Raw genomic sequence first — 16,837 nt, forward strand, 5'->3', positions numbered from 1 at the left:
GTGGGTCTGGCCCGACCGCAGGAAATGTGGCAGCGGCGGATTCAAAATGGTGGCAACAGCGGGTCTGGCCCAGCCGCAGAGAAGGGAAAGGGAGCAGCGATGGGACCGGACCCAACCCGGAAGGCAGAGAGGCGGCAGGGACAGGACCGGGCGGCCCAGGAGAAGGGACCAGCCCAGAGGCGGCGGGTCCAGCCCGGCCGCGGAGAGAGGAGAGGCAGCGGCGGGGGGTCTGGCCCACCCGCCGAAAAGAGCAGGGAAGGGAAAGACAGCGGGGGTGGGCGGCCAGGCCACGGGGAAAGGAGAGACGGAGGGTCTGGGGGAGGAGGACGGGGCGGGGGGAGGAGGCGGCGGTGGGGGAAGCCGGCCAAGGTAGCGGCGGAGGATGCGGTGTGGATGCGGTGCGGCCAAGGCGGCGGCGGAGCCACGGCCTCGGCCAGAGGAGGCGGAGGGCCCGGCCGGGAGACGGGCTCGATCAAGCCCCGGCAGCCGGGACAAGCCTCGGCACGGCAGCCCCCAGGAAAACCAGGAGCTCAGCTGGACTGGGCGGAGCGGAGCAGGGGTCCGCCTTCGCCTCTCCAAGTGCGCTGGCTGGCTGGCTCTCCCTCTCCCTCTCCGCGCAGGGAAACCGGCAGGCAGGCAGGCGAGCCCAGCCCCGCTGGGGGGTGGGAGGGGAGATGGGCTGGCCCCCTTCCCCGCCAGGGGGTGGGCGGTGGTGGCACCCTCCTCTCCAAGACGCGCAACACGCGTGCCTTGCCGCCCAGAGGCTTCCAAACACGGCGGGCCTGAGGGCGGAGGCAGGGAGAAAAAGCAGAGCGGCCGGCCTTTGCTTGCAACAAGCTCCTCGCGACTCTGGCGCCCGCCCTGTGCTCGAGGTGGCCTGTTCCCTGTCCAGGAACAGATCGGCAGCGCACGAGTTGTGTGCGCGGTGGATGGCTGCAGTGAATCTGGGTGCTGCTCTCCTGGGAATGCGCATGGCACTGGACAGGTAGAAGAAGACTGGCAACCCTCTGCCCCGAGGAGCCTGCAAGCTAAAATCTGACGGAAGTGGGAACAGGGGATTGAGAATGTTAAGTATGTTAAGTATCATCCCACTGATGTGAACATGCAAACATTTCTACACAACTCTTCTAGCGGCCCGGGCACCCTACTAGCGCCCGTTATTTTTACGGGCTTAAAATTACTAGTGAATATATAGGTTAGATGGATGAGCCTGCTGCAATCTTATCTGCTCTTCTTGTGAAGGCTAATCCTTTGTGCCAACACTGAGAAGAGTTTTGGCTACTCTTTTCAGAGAAATAGCTTCTCCTTAACTCAGATCAACTAAGCAACCTCTTCTGTGCATGAAGAGAGAGGGAGCACTGAGGAGTAGTTCCCCGCTTCAGGGTTCCCGCCATCAGGCTTGACCTGAAGTTACCATCCCATGCTGCATGCTAAGTGACTTATTCTTGGGAGCTAACCCATATAGGCAAATGGTGAGTCGGCAATCCCACGAGTTCAGGTAGTCAAAATGGAAACGACAAGCCTGCAGTTCCAAATCACATGTAGGGGTGCTGCTGGGAGCCCCCAAACAGGCTGTTCTCTTAACACTCTTTAACATCTACATTGAACCACTGGGAGAGATCATCAGGAGATTTGGTGCAGGGTGTGATCAATATGCTGATGACACCCAAATCTATTACTCCCTATCAACTTCATCAGGAAATGGCACAACTTCCCTAAATGCCTGCCTGGAGGCAGTAATGGGCTGGAAGAGAGATAAAGTTGAAGTTGAATCCAAATAAGATGGAGGTACTGATGGGGTGGGGAGGGTCAAGGCCTGAGAGATGATTTAAATATGCTTCTTCTGGATGGGGTTACACTCCCCTGAAAGATCAGGTATGTACCTTGGGAGTGCTCCTGGAACCAAAACACTCTCTGCTTTCTCAGGTTGAGACAGTTGCCAGGAGCACTTTTTGTCAGCTTCAGCTGACATGTCAGCTATGCCCATATCTGGAGGGAAATGGCCTTAAAACAGTAGTACATATTTTATTTATTTATTTTATTTTATTTTATTTTATTTATATACCGCCCTTCCAAAAATGGCTCAGGGCGGTTTACAATTATGCTGGTAACCTCCAGGCTTGACTACTGTAATGCACTCTTTGTGGGGCTGCCTTTGTACATAGTTCAGAAACTACAACTGGTACAGAATACGGCAGCCAGCCTGGTCTCTGGGACAACTCGAAGGGACCATTAAACAGCAATGTCTAAGAATGTGGCACTGGCTCAGAGCAAAATGCAAAGTTCTATTACCTATAAAGCCCGGAATGGCATAGGTCCAGGGTGCTTAAGAGAGTGCCTCGTTTGTCATGAACCCTGCTGCCTATTAAGATCATCTGGGGAAGTCTGGTTATGACTACCACTGACTTTTCATTTGGTGGCTACTCTGGACCAGGCCTTCTCTGCGACTGCCCTGAGGCTCGGGAATGCTCGCCCTCTTAAAACAAGAGCTTCTCAATTTTTGATAGCTTTTTAAAAGACGCTTAAGACACATACGTTTTCTCAGGCTTTTAATTAAAACTAATTTTAAACTGTTCAATCTTTTTACTGTAAAATTGTTTTGTTTCAGTTCTTTGAATTGTTTTTATTCTGTTAAAAGTGTTTTGATTTAATTTTATTTTTATATGGGCGGAAGCGGGGGATAAAAATCCATCCAGTGCGTGTTGGGGTGGGGGCGGCAGAAAGAGCAGCCGTGCCCGAAGGGTGGGCTCTGCATTAGCGTCTGTGTAGGATAGCGGCGGATGGGGGGAAGCAGCAGCATTGCCTAAAAGGTGGGGCGCAACGCCGCCCAATTTGTGGGCGAAGGGAAGAGGAGGGAGAAGCAGGGGTGGCGTGAGCGTCCACGCTACCTGCGCGCCGCTCAGCCAGCAGCAGCCAGCCCGGTCCTCAGCCGAGGCGCTGTCAGAAGAGCGCGGAGAGGCCGGGCAGAGCGAGGCCGGGCAGAAGCCGATCCCTTCCAGCGCTCCTCCCCGCCTACTGCTGCGCCCAGCTCGGCTGCCGCGGCCATGACCGATAACATCCCTCTGCAGCCAGTCAGGCAGAAGAAGCGGATGGACAACAAGCACCGCGGCGGGTAAGCCAGCCCCCGCTGCCGGGCCCGATGCGGCTGCCTCCCCCTCGCCCCTCCGGTGTCTGGCAGCGGCTGGGCCTCCCCTTCCCATTCAGTGATCCTCTTCCTGGCGCCTCCCGTGGACCACTCCCGCGCGCTTGCATGCCTGGCTGTTGGGCAGGCTTCAGCTCCGGGACTCCCCCCAGTCTCCGGGAGAAATGCTGCTGCTGCCTCCAGGCCTTGCCCTCCCAGCCGAGGCTGCCCGGCTGCCTTGGATTCACCCCTGCAAAACACCGGCCGGCTGCCTGGTTCTGAAGCCTGCCGGATCACTGGATCACCGGTGCTGAGGATTTCCTGGAATGGATGGTACAAAAGATCAGGGATTTCTCCTTCAGCCACATACGCGCGCTCCTTCTCCAAGCCGCGTTGGAGGCAATGCCCCTTCGCGGATCCTCCCGACCCCCCCCCCCGCCTCGTCTCCTTTGCCATGCGGGGCGCAGTGTTCCGGGTTTTACCCCCCCCCCCCTTTAATCTCGTTCCATAGCGTGTAATGGAAGGGATGCAAGTCATGACCAGTCCTTGGCATTGGAGGCAGACACAGCCTTTCGGTTGGCATGTTGGGCTTGAAGGGGCTTTTGAGGGCAAAATATAACTAAATGGGTGCATTTGCAGGGAAAGGGGCAGGAGGAGCCCTTTCTTCCTCGTGACTCTGAGGGGCAGGAGCGGGTAGATGCCCCTCGGGAAGGTGTGCGGGCGGCGGCGGAGTGGGGGGCGGTGCTCAGGCAGCAGGAGCTGACAGGTTGCTCTTGACACCATTGTGGATGGCACGCCCAGGCTGCCATTCCAGACAGTCTCTAGCTCCTGGACGCGAAAAGGAAGGCGGAGAGTGCGGCTCGTGCCACCATTGAGGGGGGGGGGGGAGAGAGAGAGAGAGAGGCCTGAACTCTTCGCGGGTTGGCTTCTGCACACCGCTTGGAAAACAACAGAACCCTCAGCATGGAGAGGCCCCGAAGCAGCCTCGAGGGGAAATTCCAATGCAGTGTTGGAATTATGAGCAGAAAAGAAGGGGGCCGTGAAAGAAACCCACATGCTTCTTTCCCTTACTCCTCCTCCCAATTTTAGCAGTTCAGGGCCGCGGCTGCCACCCCGCTCTCAGACTTCAAACACTGAGGGAGTTCGCTCGCGGGGTGTGCTCTCGGCCTAAGAGAGCAAGCAGCTGACACATCCGGATCCTTTCTATTAGCAAACCAACTTAATGCCAAGCTGTAAAAGATAGGTAGGTAGATGTTGAGGCTAGAGAGCCACCTGGCCCCCAAGTCGGCCGGGAAACACAGTGGTTGGAGAGGAGACGCAGCATTACCTGAGGAGGGAGCAGCGCTGGGGAGAGAGCGGAAGCGGGGGATAAAAATCCATCCAGTGCGTGTTGGGGTGGGGGCGGCAGGAAGAGCAGCCGTGCCGAAGGGTGGGCTCTGCATTAGCGTCTGTGTAGGATAGCGGCGGATGGGGGGAAGCAGCAGCATTGCCTAAAAGGTGGGGCGCAACGCCGCCCAATTTGTGGGCGAAGGGGAGAGGAGGGAGAAGCAGGGGTGGCGTGAGCGTCCACGCTACCTGCGCGCCGCTCAGCCAGCAGCAGCCAGCCCGGTCCTCAGCCGAGGCGCTGTCAGAGGAGCGCGGAGAGGCCGGGCAGAGCGAGGCTGGGCAGAAGCCGATCCCCTCCAGCGCTCCTCCCCGCCTATTGCTGCGCCCAGCTCGGCTGCCGCGGCCATGACCGATAACATCCCTCTGCAGCCAGTCAGGCAGAAGAAGCGGATGGACAACAAGCACCGCGGCGGGTAAGCCAGCCCCCGCTGCCGGGCCGATGCGGCTGCCTCCCCCTCGCCCCTCTGGTGTCTGGCAGCGGCTGGGCCTCCCCTTCCCATTCAGTGATCCTCTTCCTGGCGCCTCCCGTGGACCACTCCCCCGCGCTTGCATGCCTGGCTGTTGGGCAGGCTTCAGCTCCGGGACTCCCCCCAGTCTCCGGGAGAAATGCTGCTGCTGCCTCCGGGCCTTGCCCTCCCAGCCGAGGCTGCCCGGCTGCCTTGGATTCACCCCAGCAAAACACCGGCCGGCTGCCCGGTTTTGAAGCCTGCCGGATCACTGGATCACCGGTGCTGAGCATTTCCGTGAATGGATGGTACAAAAGATCAGGGATTTCTCCCTCAGGCACATACGCGCGCTCCTTCTCCAAGCCGCGTTGGAGGCAACGCCCCTTCCCGGATCCTCCCGACCCCCCCCCCCCCACCCGCCTCGTCTCCTTTGCCATGCGGGGCGCAGTGTTCCGGGTTTACCCACCCCCCTTTAATCTCGTTCCATAGCGTGTAATGGAAGGGATGCAAGTCAAGACCAGTCCTTGGCATTGGAGGCAGACACAGCCTTTCGGTTGGCATGTTGGGCTTGAAGGGGCTTTTTAGGGCGAAGCAGGGAAAGGGGCAGGAGGAGCCCTTTCTTCCTCGTGACGCTGAGGGGACAGGAGCGGGTAGATGCCCCTCTGGAAGGTGTTCGGGCGGCGGAGGGGGGGGGGCGGCGCTCAGGCAGCAGGAGCTGACAGGTTGCTCTTGACGCCATTGTGGATGGCACGCCCAGGCTGCCATTCCAGTCTCTAGCTCCTGGACGGGAAAAGGAAGGCGGAGAGTGCGGCTGGTGCCACCATTGAGAGAGAGAGAGAGAGAGCGGGAGAGAGAGACCTGAACCCTTCGCGGGTTGGCTTCTGCACACCGCTTGGAAAACAACAGAACCCTCAGCATGGAGAGGCCCCGAAGCAGCCTCGAGGGGAAATTCCAATGCAGTGTTGGAATTATGAGCAGAAAAGAAGGGGGCCGTGAAAGAAACCCACATGCTTCATTCCCTTACTCCTCCTCCCAATTTTAGCAGTTCAGGCCCGCGGCTGCCACCCCGCTCTCAGACTTCAAACACTGAGGGAGTTCGCTCCCGGGGTGTGCTCTCGGCCTAAGAGAGCAAGCAGCTGACACATCCGGATCCTTTCTATTAGCAAACAACTTAATGCCAAGAGGCAGACTTTGGACGATATCCTATAGATCATTGGCATCCATTGGGAGCATTTTGCCCCCCCCCCCCATCATTCCTGCAAAAGCTTGTTCCTGGCATAGCAACTGCATCTGAATGGGACAAAGTCTAAAGGGACTTTGGGTGCATGATTGTCCAAAGGGACTTTGGGAGAAAGATCTCTGGGATCTTCCTCTACAAGAATTTCCAATAGCAATGCAGAAAAGACTCCTGTCTGAGACCCTGGAGAGCCACTGCCCGTTAGAGCAAGTGATCCTGGGGTAGATGGACTAATGGGCTGGCTCAGTGTAAAGCAGCCGCGTGAAAGAGGCAGTTTGACTTCTGCCCCTTGGACCATTTCCATGATTTAAACGGCTTCTCTCCTGATAGTAACTATTCACTGCAGAGGGGGTGGGGGAAGGCAGGTATTTGTATTGTACCTGTTGCCCACCTGCCACTGGTAATAACTGATTAAAGTCGCAAAGAGGCACCTTTTGTGATGACTCTCATCTATTTAGCAGCTTACCCACTGTTCCTATTTCTCCTTGCATAGTGCCCCTCCCAGGTGCGGCTGCTGGCGTTTCCCATGTACTTCTTTCTCGTGAACATTTGGATTGACAAGTGGTATATACGTATTTTAAATAATAATAATAATAATAATAAGGCATAGAAATCGAGCTATAAATAAATAAATAAATGCCCACCCTCCCCCAGCATCTCTGTCCTGGTCCGGTTTGACACACTGCCCACCCCCGTGGCTGCCTTTACACCTTAAAAAAAAAACATAAACAAAAACCCAACCCAAAACTGGTTGGAAGATCTCCTGCATCACATGTAGTTCAGCCCTGATACTGTTGCCTACAAAATGTCTGTGGGTCCTGAAAGTCCCAAGTGGCACCAAAAGTCTAGGAAGTGCATTATGGTTTACTGTGGTAGTGATTAAGCATGTTGCGAGTTATGTTGTAAAGATTAACAAGTTGCTAGTTGTATGATAGTGGGCGATTTCAGATGAACAGCGGCCACGACACGCGATGACGTTGGGGGAGCGACTGGGTCATGCCTGCCCCGACATCACTAAAGGATGTTCCAAAGTCATCTCTCCACATTTTTTAATCATGTGTGAGGGGTGTTCATCCGAATAGCCACTCTATATGTGCTACAAAATCCTGTTTCAACAGGTTGTTTTGACACACATAGAGGGGCGATTGGGGTGGACACCCCTAACATGCAATTAAAGGACGTCCCAACCCCCTCATCAGAATGTCTTTTAATAAAGTTGGGCAGGCACATTCTCATCATGTCCCCACCCTGAACACATGTGCTGGCAGATGCTCATCCAAACCAGTTCTATTATTATTCTAAAACATATCATTTTATCAGATGATTAAAAAATTAAGTGAATTGGCTCCATTTCGAGACAGTTGTGATGACATCAAAGAAATAGGCATCCTGGTTGTGGAACCGAGGGGCCAATTAGTACGCCTTGACTGATCTTGTTTTCTTTTTAGGGAACTGCAGCATTTTCACTAGAGTTCCACTGACATAATTGTATGGCTTGCCTTGTTAGTAATGCTTGCAGCAATTACCCTGATCTAACCTTAGCTCTAGGGTTATGTTAGTCACAGCCTGGGGAGCCTATTTGCTCCAGCTAGGTCACAGACAGAAGTGGTATTTCCTATAAGCATCAAGAGTTGTTGACTGCAGAGAGCTATGTGGCTGTTTTGAATGTAGCAAGAGGGCATTTTGTGATTGTCTTAACCAATCCTTTTTAAAGGATTTTAAATAACTCAGTCTTCAGAAGACCAGCTTGTCATGATTCAAGGCTAGTTCCAGTGTAACATTATCCATTGCATTGCTTCTTTCTTTGCATCATATTAATATTTGAATGTATGTCAGTGTCTTTCTGAGTGTGATGAAGAACCTTGCTAAATTCCATTCCTCTAAGGCTAGAATGCATGCTTTGCATAGCTAAGGATCCAAGCAAAGTTCTTGGCAACTTTGACTGAAATGTTGTTAAGTGCAAGGTTTGGGGAAATCTCTGCCTGTGACGCTGGAATACTGCTGCCAACCAGAATGATAAAACTGGGGAATAATATAGCAGTTCAGAATATCCTTAGGAATGCATACAACAGTCCTGCAGAATATCATGAGAACTTCATAACTTTTAACTTATGAAACCAAACATCACCCACCAGATATGGCCTTCCAGTTATTTGACTCAATCCGCCATTTTCTGCAGCCCAGACAGGTAGCAGAAGTAAGTGTACTGAGCCTTACATGAGGGCTGGCCTTGGGCTGGTCCATCACCTCTGACTACTGCTAGTCTTGCGGTAGGGAGCACGGATTTTCCCTTTGCTAAGCAGGATCTGTCCTGGTCTGCATTTGGATGGGTGACTACATGTGAACACTGTCAGCTGTAAGATATTCCCTCTTAGGGGATGGGGCCTTGTCTCAGTGATAGAGCTTCTGCTTGCATGCTGAACGTACCAGGTTCAATCCCCTGCATCTCCAGATAGGGTTGGGAAAGATTCCTTCCTTAAGCTCTGGAAAGTCGGAGTAGACACTGCTGAGCTAGATGGACCAATGGCCTGACTCAGTATAAGGTAGCTTCTTATGTTCCTATGTTCTTATTTTGTGGGACCCTCAGGGATACCTTTTCTGGAGGTGCAAAGGACCACAGAAGGTAGGATTGATGAAAATTGCCCTCCCCTGTTGTGTGTGAGAGCAACATTTTTCAGTTTATGCAACATTAGTCTGGATGCCAGCCTGTTGACATTTGCTGAGAGAGGCATCATAAGGAAAAATGTTGCTTTTCAGGATTGTGTAGATAAGCCCTTAAGCTAACACTTCCTTATCTAGACTTGCTTTATATACATGGTTGACTTCTTCAGAGGTTGAAGAGAACCTAAAGAATGTCAGTGGCCCCAAGGGGGTCTGGGTTCTTGACTTTTTTGTTTAATCTCTGATGTGGCAAACAGGAGTAGGGCTGTTGGCTCTACTGGTGGGACTTCACAGTTCCATAGAGATCCACATCTATATTTTAAAAACCCCTCTGATTTATTACTGAGCAAATGAGAATTCGTATTAAGTCAGTGCAGGTGGAAACAGACATCAGGGATCGCACCACACCGGAGTAAGCAAAAGGAAGGAGAGACGGTGCAACAATGTATTAATGCAAAAAGTCGGAATGTATTTCAAAGTGGGAACCCCTTCCTCAGGGGACAATAAAATGCAAACATACAGACATTAAAATATAAAAAGAACATACGTAAAGGTCATTCACATGACCTTTTGCTGGGCCAGGGAGGGATGGCCGGATGAAGGCAGGAGTGCACCTACTGTCCCCCCCAGATCCCAGCCATGCGGCTCACCCACCCAACTGGTGCTGCTGTGAGCCGCATGGCATTCTGAAGGCTGGGGAAATGTGTCTCAGCTCCTAGATATCCCACAATGCACCCAGGTGCAGGGCCTGACTGCCAGCGGCCCGTGTTCAGCTGCGGCGGGGGCTCCGCTCACCCCGCCCCCGTGTCTGATGTCAGATGTGGGGGGTATGGCTTGGCTCCTGCATGGCCCCTTCAGGAGCGAGTCTGGGGCTGGGGCTGCGTTTGCAGCACAGCCAGAAGTGACTCTTCCCTGCCTTAAAGCAGGGAAGAGCTGCTCCTGGCCACTCCACAAACGCAGCGCCGGCCATTTAACTCCCGAAGGGGCCGTGCGGCCCCTTCGGGAGTTCGATTTGGGCTGGCGCTGTGTTTGCAGCGCAGCCAGGAGCAGCTCTTCCTTAAAGGCAGGGAAGAGCTGCTCCTGGCTGCATGGTGAATGCAGCTGCCATTTAACTCCTGAACGGGGGCTGCGTCACCCCCACTCGGGAGCTAAACCAGCACCCCCGCGTCTGATGTCAGACGCGGGTGGCGTGTCAGGGCCACAAGGCACGGCCCCTGATTTGGCGCGGCCCAGGTTCTTTGAACCTGTTGGCCCAATAGTGGCTCCGCCCCTGAATGCACCACATGATGAGTGTAGTGCATTGAGGGGTTCCACCATGAGTCAGGTGTTCTAGGCACCCAGCTCTGCGTCTGTTCAGGCTGCATGCAGCCCGCGTGTACACACAACCCTGTACCTGAGTAAAAGGGCACACTCATGCCCTTAATCTTAGTCAAAGGCCAGGGTAAATAGTTAGATTAGGTGGGGTGGCAGTGCCAGGATCAACCTCGATCCTGGCGCTCCACATGAGCAGCCTAACCCAGGCTGGGATGCCCTAGCTTGGATTAGGCTGCTTGTGAGAATAGCCTCTTTGTGTAGAATTGCCTACTATTGTGATCTCTCTCTCTCACACACACCTACCTCACTCTCTAATTCTATTTTAATATCAATCTATTTTAATATCAATCAACTATTGTATCCTTTTCACCAATATTACAAAAAGCAAATCAAAATGATACAAAAAAGATCAGGTAGAAGGTCGATACTGGGTAAAAGGTTCGGTAAAAACCCCGGGCTACCTGGGAAGGCAGCTCTGGGATGGGCCGGGATCCTGATGCTTCACATGAGCAGCCCTACCCAGCTCATGTGAACAGCCTGAGCCTCATGAAGTAGGTAAAAATATAAATATTAACAGGCATCATGAACCGCATAAAAACATACAAACTGATGGATAAATCAGCAGCATAAAACCAGCAAGACGTAATAAATTTGATCCAAAAGACTAAAGAATGAACAAAATGAGTAAAAATGGGATGTACTGGAGAAATTGAATAAGGGCTTATCACAAATAAGGATCAAGGGCTTATTTATTATACCGCCCTTCCAAAAATGGCTCAGGGCAGTTTACACAGAGAAATAATAAATAAATAAGATGGAGCCCTGTCCCCAAAGGGCTCACAATCTAAAAGAAACATAAGATAGATACAAGCAACAGTCACTGGAGGTACTGTGCTGGGCGTGGATAGGGCCAGTTACTCTCCCCCTGCTCAATAAAGATAATCACCATGTTAAAAAGTGCCTCTTTGCCAAGTTTGCAGGGGAATATCTATCTATCTATCTATCTATCTATCTATCTATCTATCTATCTATCTATCTATCTATCTCCAATAGTACCTGCCCTCTACTTTCCCCACAGTCATGTGAGACTATCCTGAACGAGCCCTTTGCTATGTGCTTGCTGTGTCACGTCCCCCCTGGGATTAGGAATATGTATGATCCATATTAAGATCCAGTCCATATGGCAGCCCTATTTATCCTGTCCCTTCTGTGCTGTATTCAGGCACCATGAATTAACCGTGCACTGGCCTCTTAAGGACATCCCAGCCTCCCTCCTTCCTCTCTTTCATTAGGCCTCGAGAAAGCCTGCAGCAGGCATATGTTAGGAGCCCTGCCAGGCAGTTGTATATAACTTTGTAAATGAATCAGTTAAGTGATTTATGTGGAGCTTCAATGTCACAGTCCAGATTTAAAAGACAACATACCACCTGCACACTGTAGGCAACCGGCAAGCAGCATGGACTAATGGCTAAGAGTGTCATGCTTGAGTGTGTGAAACCCATATTCCAGTTCCAGCTCAGTACGAAGCTTGGTAGGAGGCCTTGAACATTATGGGTATGATGCTATATAGCTGGGGAATATCGCTCAGAGCCAGCGTGGTGTAGTGGTTAGAGTGCTGGACTAGGACCGGGGAGACACAAGTTCAAATCCCCATTCAGCCATGAGACTTGCTGGGTGACTCTGGGCCAGTCACTTGTTGTGAAAGAGAAACTCAAGTATGTAGTACACCGCTCTGGGCTCCTTGGAGGAAGAGCGGGATATAAAAAATGTAAAAGAAATAAAATAAAAATAAATAGGGAATGGGGCCATAGCTTGGTGGTAGAGCATCTGCTTGCATGCAGAATCTCCCAGGTTCAATCCCTGCCCTGGTGGCATCTCCAGGTAAGACTGGGAAAGATTCCTGCCTGAAGCCTTGGAGAGCTGCTGCTGATCAGTATAGAACAATACAGAGCTAGAGGGACCAATGATCTGACTCAGTAAAAGTCAGCTTCCTATATTTCTATGCATTAAGTACACTTATGTTCCATATATTTCAGTGGGTGAATGTTAAGTGTGTGTTCCGCTCTCCTAAGGAAATCTGTGGGACTTAAATGTGCCTAATTCTGGCAGGATCAAGCCCTGTCTGTTAGCCTAGCCAACCGTGCAAGATTGCAGTAAATATAAACCATGATGAACCAATGTAAGCTTTAAAACCTAAGTGGCTTGAATCAGGATACATTGAGGATCTCTTCCTGTATATTACAGCTTGTATGCTCAGGTCAACATCAAAAACTCTGTTCTGTGCCCGCTTTTCTGAAGTTTCGTGAGTGGCTGTGTGGAACGGGTCTGTTTCATTGTAGAATCCCAGTGTGGGGATGTTCTTTGCAGGAAGGCTCGCTGGCTTGCTATGAGAGGAGAGCTGGTCTTGTGGTAGCAAGCATGAATTGTCCCCCTAGCTAAGCAGGGTCCACCCTGGCTTGCATTTGAATGGGAAACTACATGTGAGCACTGTAAGATATTCCCCTCAGGGGGTGGGGCTGCTCTGGGAAGACTATCTGCATGCAGAAGGTTCCAAGCTCCCTCTCTGGCATAACCAAAATAGGGCTGGGAAAGACTCCTGCCTGAAATCTTGGAGAATCCGCTGCCAGTCTGTGAAGACAATACTGAGCTAGATGGACCAATGGTCTGACTCAGTTTAAGGCAGCTTCCTATGTTCCTATGACAGGGATTCCTGGAGACTCCAGGCCAGTCCTGGAGGCTGGCAAACCTATGCCATACACATGAGGAATGGGTGGAATTGGGTTGGGATGGGTGGAATTGGGTGCACTGTCTTCAAAATAAGTCATGTGTGCAGAACTGGTATTAAAATGGTGGCCCGTGAATGGGCCAGTGGACGGGCCTCCAGGGCAGCAGCGGGAGGCACCTTTAAGAGTACATTAATTCGGTGCTCACCTCCGCTGCCGCGGCACCTGGATGCTGTTCAGAGCCGCAGCGTGCTGCCCAGCAGCCCCTATGGCGGGGAAGCGCCTCTGCCACTCACCTGGCCACTGGCAGGGGCTCGGCTCCGTGGAAGCCAGGTGAGCACCGGAGGGGCTTCCCTACCATAGGGGCTGCTGGGCGGCACGTTGCAGTTCCGAACAGCATTGAAGTGCTGCAGCAGCGGAGGTGAGCACCAAATTAATTTACTCTTAAAGGTGCCACCCCAGAGGCACGTTCACGGGTGGCCAGTGCCCTGGAGGTTTGCTAAATCAAAGCATCTTGTTGTCTGAGTATGGCTTAAGAGCTCTTTGGGTTATGCCAAAGCTTAGCACCTTGAAAAACACAACAAAAACAACATAATGAGGATGACTATGCTAAACCACAAGATTGCCTTATGCAGGGAATGGATGAGCAATTTTGGCCTTGCACTGTGGAACATAAAACAAATTAGAAGGGCAGGTAGGCCAGAGTAATTGAAAATAGATAAGGGCAATATTGTTCAGCTGGCTGCAGTCGTGGAGAAGGGATACTTATAATCATGAAAGTTGATGGAGAGGCTGGATTCAGGTATCATGACCTCATTTAGTGGAATGGCTTAAGAGGGCTTGCAGGAAATTTCCAAATGCTTAAGTGTTAGCCTAAAAGAAGTGCTACATAGATGATGCACCTTAGACATGAAAAGTTGCAGTGTAAAGAAAGATGAAATGTGGATCAAAGACCTGTATTGTCATTCACTAAGGGATTTTATGTAGTTAAACCTACAGAATGCGATTGGCTGAGCTGAGCTGATGTTACAGAGGGGTGAGTCAGGCAGAATTGTAACATAACATAAGAACAGACCTGCTGGATCAGGCCCAAGACCCATCTAGTCCAGCATCCTGTTTCACACAGTGACAGTGTCTCAGAAAACAAGAGTTTTCTGAATACCTCAGACTAAGGATTCCACTGGATCATGCAATTAGTTTATGGTACCCAAACTTGAAAAGAAAATCTAACATGTGGCAGAATAAATCTATTCATTGTAGAGTCTTTATTTAATAACTAGTATTTTTAAGCCCGTTTAAATAACGGGCGCTAGTAGGGTTGTGTAGACATGTCTGTTAGATCTGTATTTCCTTAACATCAAGGGATGTGGGCGGGGGGTATTGTGCTTAGTGCAAATTTTTTTTGGATTTTTGTGTCTAGTGCAACCTTTTGTTTCACACTTTCGGGCTGGTCCCGCCACCGCCGTCTCTGCTTTTCCCTTTTCCTTCCCCATGGGCAGGCTGGACCTGCCGCCGTCGTCTCTGGTTCTCTTTCGCCCGGTCTGGTCCTGCCCTCGTTGTCTCTCCCCTCCCTATGGGCAGGCCGGAGCTCCCTTCGCCGTTTATCTGCCTGGTGGGTCCGGGCCCGTCTCCCCACCGCCGCCGCTGTTTGTCATTCGTTCGGGCTGGTACCACCCCCGTCCTCTTTTCCCTTCCCCTGGCCGTCCCTGCCCCCACCTGTTTGTATTCCTACCCGGTTGGTCCCGTCGCCGATGCCTCTCCCTTCCCTGCGGCCCCCGCCGCCTTTCCTTCTTCTGTGGTCGGGCCAGACCCCGCGCCACCGTTTCTATCCTCCCTGTGGCTGGGCCGGACCCGCCGCCGCCACCTCGGCTTTCCCCACGGCAGGGCCGGTCCCGCCACTGCCGCCTCTGCCCTCCCCGCAGGCCGTCCGTTGCCGCGACCGCCACCTCCTGCCTTCCTTCCAACATGTCCGCCGTGTCTCTGCGGCCGTATCTTTCTCGGACGTTCTGGGCATACGCTCCGCGCATGCCCAGAACGGCCGAGAAAGACACGGGCCGAGAGACACGGGATCACACCTAAGGATTTTATTATAGAGGATGAGAAAGAAATCCCTTCTTGTCAAATACTGTACACAGTTACCTTTGGAACAGAGAAACCTGCCTGAAAATGTTTCTTGGTTCCAGAACCAGGTAGCCAATGATTTGAGAAACCAATCTAGCTGCAACTGTGACAGATGTGTTCTATCCTCCCATTAAATTTTAAGTTCAGTGGCATTTAAGCCTGCCAAGAAAGGAGGGCCTGCAACTAGAGAAGTGAAGTATCCATTGCTAAAAGGAGCCTAGATTCTCCAAGTTTCAAGCTGTGGACAACCCACAGATGTCTCTGCCTGCCATTGGCCAAGCTGCTTAGGTCCTATAGAGGGGCAGGGCAGGTGAAAGGACCTGGGCAACTACTGGCAGAAGAAGCAGAAGTCAAGTAAAGGAGGAGGTCTGAGAAGACAGCAAGTTTAGGGGAGTGGTGTGTGGCTCAGAAAAGATGTTTGGTGGAGAGACTGTCCAAATTTGGAAATGAGGAAAAGAACCAGAGGGAAGAATCTGAAAGAGAAAAGAAAAGTGGGAGAATACGAGGAGAAGAGAGGCACACACTGCCAGCAGTTGACCTCAGATCTCTTAGACGGTTTTATTCCTATTACTATTATTATTGGCTGACAAGATTCAAGTAGTCCCATTGAAATTAATTCCAGTGAGACGGCTTTGAGTAATTTTCCCTCATCATGTCAGTCATTATTATTTTTATAGCACCATTAGAGGTCTGTTGCATGGTATCAAAGCCTACAAAATCTCCTGTGCAATTTGACTTGCACCATGTTCGAGGTTTGGGTCAGGAAATTAGTGATTTGACCAGTGCATTATTATAATAAAGACCTGTAATTAAAAGGTCTTTATTGTAGACACACAAGATTTGACTTTAATTTTTGCTGCTCTGTACATTCTAATCTCAACTGACATGCAGCTGACCTGGTGCGAAGCTCATCTTAACTTGTAGCAGAGCCATGTTTTAGCAAGAATTTATGGGTTTTTAAAAAGTTTATCATGCTTACCTTTTTTGGCTACAACCCTACACATATTTTTGCATTTGCTTGCACAGTAGTGAGTTAGTAGGTACAGCCAACAACAGCCACCCTTCAGCATGCTCAGCTGAAAATGTGGCCCTAACCAACTGCAAACCCCTACTTTTTACTTTATTGTTTCCTAGTTGAAGGTAAAAGACAATAGAACACGGACAGACTGTTCCTGCATTTTACATGGCAGCAACAGGGAAAAAACAAATTTTGCCGCCCAGTCCTGTTTCCTTGGAATTAAGTGCTATTGATTTCAATGGGATTTATTTCTAAGAAAGTATACCTGGCACTACAGATCCTAACACTTTACATTTGAGTTGTGCATCTGAGTAGTTTTTAATACAGTGTACGTGAGCTGGTCTTGTGGTAGCAAGCATGACTTGTCTCTTTAGCTAAGCAGGGTCTGCCCTGGTTGCATATGAATGGGTGACTAGAAGTGTGAGCACTGCAAGATATTCCCCTCAGGGACTGGAGCCACAGAAAGTTCCAAGTTTCCTCCCTGGCTTCTCCAAGATAGGGCTGAGAGAGATTCCTGTCTGCAACCTTGGAGGAGTCGCTGCCAGTCTGTGAAGACAATACTGAGCTAGATAGACCAATTGTCTGACTCAGTATATGGCAGCTTCTATATTCTCCGGTTCTGCTCCCAAACTGAGAACCTGTTCCTTCTGGGGTAGTGTAACCCCATCCAGAACAGGCAGATCTATCCCATTTCCCGAATTGTGGCCGCCTTGCTTGGATTCAGTCTCAGTTTGTTATCCCTCATCCAGCCCATTACTGCCTCAAGGCAGGCATTTAGGGAAGTAATGCCATTGCCTGATGAAGCTGACA

At 51.3% G+C, this 16,837-nt stretch overlaps 2 protein-coding genes across 4 annotated transcripts in view; one reads left to right on the plus strand and one right to left on the minus strand.

The window, feature by feature from the left end:
- Positions 1–1,982: 1,982 nt before the first annotated feature.
- On the minus strand, positions 1,983–4,854 carry LOC128322342 (uncharacterized). Its single transcript, XM_053243441.1, has 3 exons — positions 4,727–4,854; positions 4,449–4,557; positions 1,983–3,442 (listed from the first exon to the last, which is right to left on the minus strand). The coding sequence occupies exons 1-3, from the start codon at positions 4,852–4,854 to the stop codon at positions 2,900–2,902; spliced, it is 780 nt and encodes a 259-aa protein (XP_053099416.1). The 3' UTR covers positions 1,983–2,899.
- ATP9A (ATPase phospholipid transporting 9A (putative)) overlaps positions 4,533–16,837 on the plus strand; it is a 144,822-nt gene continuing 132,517 nt past the window's right edge. For 2 of the 3 annotated variants that reach the window (XR_008306299.1, XM_053246763.1), the window contains exon 1: positions 4,533–4,920. Coding sequence is in view for 1 of the 3 variants with exons in the window: in XM_053246763.1 (XP_053102738.1) it covers positions 4,853–4,920 (68 nt within the window). In the remaining 2 variants the exon portion in view is untranslated. Of the gene's footprint in view, positions 4,921–5,238; positions 5,262–16,837 lie in introns of those variants that run through there. The other variant, XM_053246766.1, reaches the window with a different exon arrangement.

Source organism: Hemicordylus capensis, chromosome 4, assembly GCF_027244095.1.
Source record: "Hemicordylus capensis ecotype Gifberg chromosome 4, rHemCap1.1.pri, whole genome shotgun sequence".
In the NCBI taxonomy this organism is placed as follows: domain Eukaryota; kingdom Metazoa; phylum Chordata; class Lepidosauria; order Squamata; family Cordylidae; genus Hemicordylus; species Hemicordylus capensis.

Coding starts and splice junctions, on each gene's coding strand:
- LOC128322342 (XM_053243441.1), bottom strand. CDS start 4,854: ATGGCCGCGGCAGCCGAGCTGGGCGCAGCAATAGGCGGGGAGGAGCGC. Junction 4,558..4,726: donor GCGCCTCGGCTGAGGACCGG/GCTGGCTGCTGC, acceptor ACGCTAATGCAG/AGCCCACCCTTCGGCACGGC. Junction 3,443..4,448: donor CAGCGCTGCTCCCTCCTCAG/GTAATGCTGCGT, acceptor CATCCATTCCAG/GAAATCCTCAGCACCGGTGA.